This window comes from Nicotiana tabacum, chromosome 23 (genome assembly GCF_000715075.1).
Source record: "Nicotiana tabacum cultivar K326 chromosome 23, ASM71507v2, whole genome shotgun sequence".
NCBI classification, from domain to species: Eukaryota; Viridiplantae; Streptophyta; class Magnoliopsida; order Solanales; family Solanaceae; genus Nicotiana; species Nicotiana tabacum.
This window is the reverse complement of record NC_134102.1, coordinates 95,884,245-95,887,521: the sequence shown is the minus strand read 5'-3', so window position 1 is coordinate 95,887,521 and position 3,277 is coordinate 95,884,245. Positions and strand designations below refer to the sequence as shown.

General features: G+C 38.2%; 1 protein-coding gene across 1 annotated transcript; it reads right to left on the bottom strand.

Annotated features, from left to right (window-relative positions):
- Positions 1 to 339: 339 nt before the first annotated feature.
- Positions 340 to 1,047, bottom strand: LOC142177284 (uncharacterized). Its single transcript, XM_075245756.1, has one exon. It carries the CDS (start codon positions 1,045 to 1,047, stop codon positions 340 to 342), a length of 708 nt encoding a protein of 235 aa, XP_075101857.1.
- Between the last annotated feature and the right edge of the window lie 2,230 nt (positions 1,048 to 3,277).

The following is a 3,277-nucleotide window of genomic DNA, read 5'->3' as shown; positions in this document are numbered from 1 at the left end:
ATATTGATTTCTTAAGTTTACACACCATGTGTTCCTTTCCTTTAATGGCAAACCCCTCTGGTTGATCCATATAAACTTCTTCCTCTAAATTTCCATTCAAAAAGGTGGTTTTACATCCATTTGATGTAACTTTAAATTATAATGAGCTACTAAAGCCATTATAATTCTGAGTGAATCCTTTTTAGAGACCGGTAAGAATGTCTCTTTATAGTCAATGCCATCTTTCTGAGTAAAATCTTTGGCAACAAGTCTGGCCTTGTGACATTCGGTGTTGCTGTTTGAGTCGCGTTTGGTCTTAAAGACCCATTTACACCCAACTCTTTTGCAACCTTCTGGTAATTAAACAAGGTCCCGAACCTTATTTTGTTCCATAGACTTCAACTCATCTTTCATAGCATCTAACCATTTATCAGAATTATTACTTTCAATGGCTTGTGAAAATGAAATTGGATCATTATCAATTCCAAAGTCAGTTTCTGACTCATGTAGATAAACTAAATAATCATCTGAAATAGCAGATCTCTTTTGTCTTTGAGACCTTATTAATTCTACTTCTTGTGGTTCATCTAATGTAGGTTCATTAACTGCAACTTCATTGTTAGTAGTAGGATCATTTATTTGTTGTTCTTGCTGATTGTTATGTTGTACAACAACTTCAAGAGCAACAAGTTTAGAAGAAGTGCAGGACAGAGGAACTTGCACCCTAACTTCTTTAATTTTCATATTACATGGTTCTTCACTCCCACTAACTTCACCATTCTCAATGAACCTAGCATTTCCAGTTTTAATTATTCTTGTACCGTGATTAGGACAATTGAATCTATACCTTTTTGATATTTCTGGATAACCAATGAAGAAACTACTGATTGTTCTTGAATTCAGTTTCTTTTCATGTGGATTATAAATTCTTATTTCTGTTGGGCAACCCCAAACATTCAAGTGCCTCAAACTAGGTTTCCTACCAGTCCAAAGGTCAAAAGGAGTCTTTAGAACTGCTTTACTAGAAACCCTATTTAGCAAGTGTACGACAGTCCTTAATGTATACATCCACAATGAGATGGGTAAAGATGTGCCACAACCCAAAATCCTAACCTGTCATGATGGCACCTATCTCATTATTAGGCAAGCCGACAACCTCAATAAACCACAATTTCTTTCAAGTTTGAAAACATAATATTTAAATATAATGAAAAAACAAAATCTCACAAATACATATATATAAATACACTCCCAAAACCCGGTGTCACTGAGTACATGAGAATCTAAATGATAGCAAAGTCTGACTGATAAAGCCACTGTCCGAAAATATAGAACAGTACAATAACTGAAAGGAAGAGAGTCAAGGTCAGCAGATGCCAGGCAATTACCTTGATAGTCTCTAACCGATAACACTCTGAGATCTAATAGTCACCGTATCTAGAAGCCCCTGAATCTGCACACGAGGTACAGAATGTAGTATGAGTACAACCAACTCAATAAGTAAAAAGACTAACCTTTGGGCTGAAAGTAGTGACGAGCTCAGTAGGTCTAGTCCAGTATAGAAATAACAGTACAAAAATGTAGGCATGCTTTCAAATTCAGCAGTTAAACTCGGTACTTTATATGGCTAATCTAGCCTAGGGAAGATCCATCCCATATATATAACAACAACTGCCATTCAGTGACTTAGTACCGTATAAGGCCAATCCATCCCAGGGGTAAATTTATCCCCAAATATATATGACTAGGACAATATCCATGTCTAGGGAAAATTCATCACAATCATAAATCAATAAGGCAAATCCATGCCCTGGGAAGTCCATCCCGAACATATATAAATAAGGCAAGTCCATGCCCTGGGAAGTCTATCCCAAATATAAATCATCAACGCTCACTGTGGGGGGTGCAAACTCCGGAGGGGCTCCCGATATGGCCTGCTACAGGCGGATAGCCCCAATCCATATAATGATAAAGGCTATAAGGCCTGCTGCAGCCGGGTAGCCCCGTTCCATATAATAGTAATATTTATAAAGCCGATATGGCCTGCTGCAGGTGGGCAGCCCCGATCCCATAAATATCCTCACATTTATGAACATGACTGATTATGAAATATAAATTTTTAAAGCAATTAAATTCAACAGTAACACGACCCTGTGGGTCCCAAAATACCGACACATAGCCAAATCATGATATGTAATACGAGTTTCAACTCAATTTCCTAACACTTGAAGGATATGCGAATAATAATATGATTCCTTAATTTTTTTACAACTTAATAGGATTTATTCAAGTCACAAATTCTATGGTGCACGTCGACACGCTCGTCACCTATCATGTGCGTCACTTCCAAATAATTTATATAACACCAAATTTTGGGATTCATACCCTCGGAACCAAGTATAAAAGTGTTACTTACCTCAAGCCGTGTAATTCTTTACTCCGCTATGACTTTGCTTCCCGAATCAGTCTCCAAACGCCTCGAACCTAGTCATAATTAATTTTATTAAATCAATTCAAATTATAGGAATTAATTCAATATGAAAATACTAATTTTTCAAAAAAATCCAAAATTGCACCCAAAAATCTCACATCTCGGAACCCGACAAAAGTTACAAAATATGAACGCCCATTCAACCACGATTCCAACCATACACAATGTACCAAATTCCGAGATCAAATCGACCCTCAAATATTCTAATTAAACCAAAAGGGTTTTATAAATTTTCAATTTAATTCACCAATTAAATGTTAAAAACAACCATAGATTCGGTTAATTTAACTAATATTGAGTTAAGAACACTTACTCCATTGTTTTCCCAAAAAAACTCCCAAAAATCGCCTCTTCCCGAGCTCCAATTTGTCAAAAATAGAAAATGGGACGAAGTCCCATTTTCAGAACATAAAGTTTCTATCCAGACGTTTCTTCTTCGCTAACGTGACAGCTCCCTTGCATTTGCGAAGCACATTTTTGTGCTGCACGAATTTCCTCCTTCGCGAATGCGAGCCCGGTCTCGCGAACGCGAAGACCAATTTCCCTTAGGCCGGCTTTCCCTTTCGCGAACGCGAGGCCTCGATCGCGAAGGCGTAGCTTTGCCCCTCGGCCCTTCGCGAATGCGTTCCCCCTATCATGAACGCGAAGCACAAAATGGGCCAGTCTAAATTTCCTCTTCACGAATGCGAGACTCCCCTCGTGAACGCGATGAAGGAAACCAGATACATGCATCAGAAAATTCCAACAGTTGTTTAAGTCAAAATTTCGATCCGTTAAGCATCTGAAACTCACCCGATGCCCCTGGGA

Bases quoted from the DNA above. Each gene is read 5' to 3' on its own strand.
- LOC142177284 (XM_075245756.1), bottom strand. From the start codon at position 1,047: ATGTATACATTAAGGACTGTCGTACACTTGCTAAATAGGGTTTCTAGT.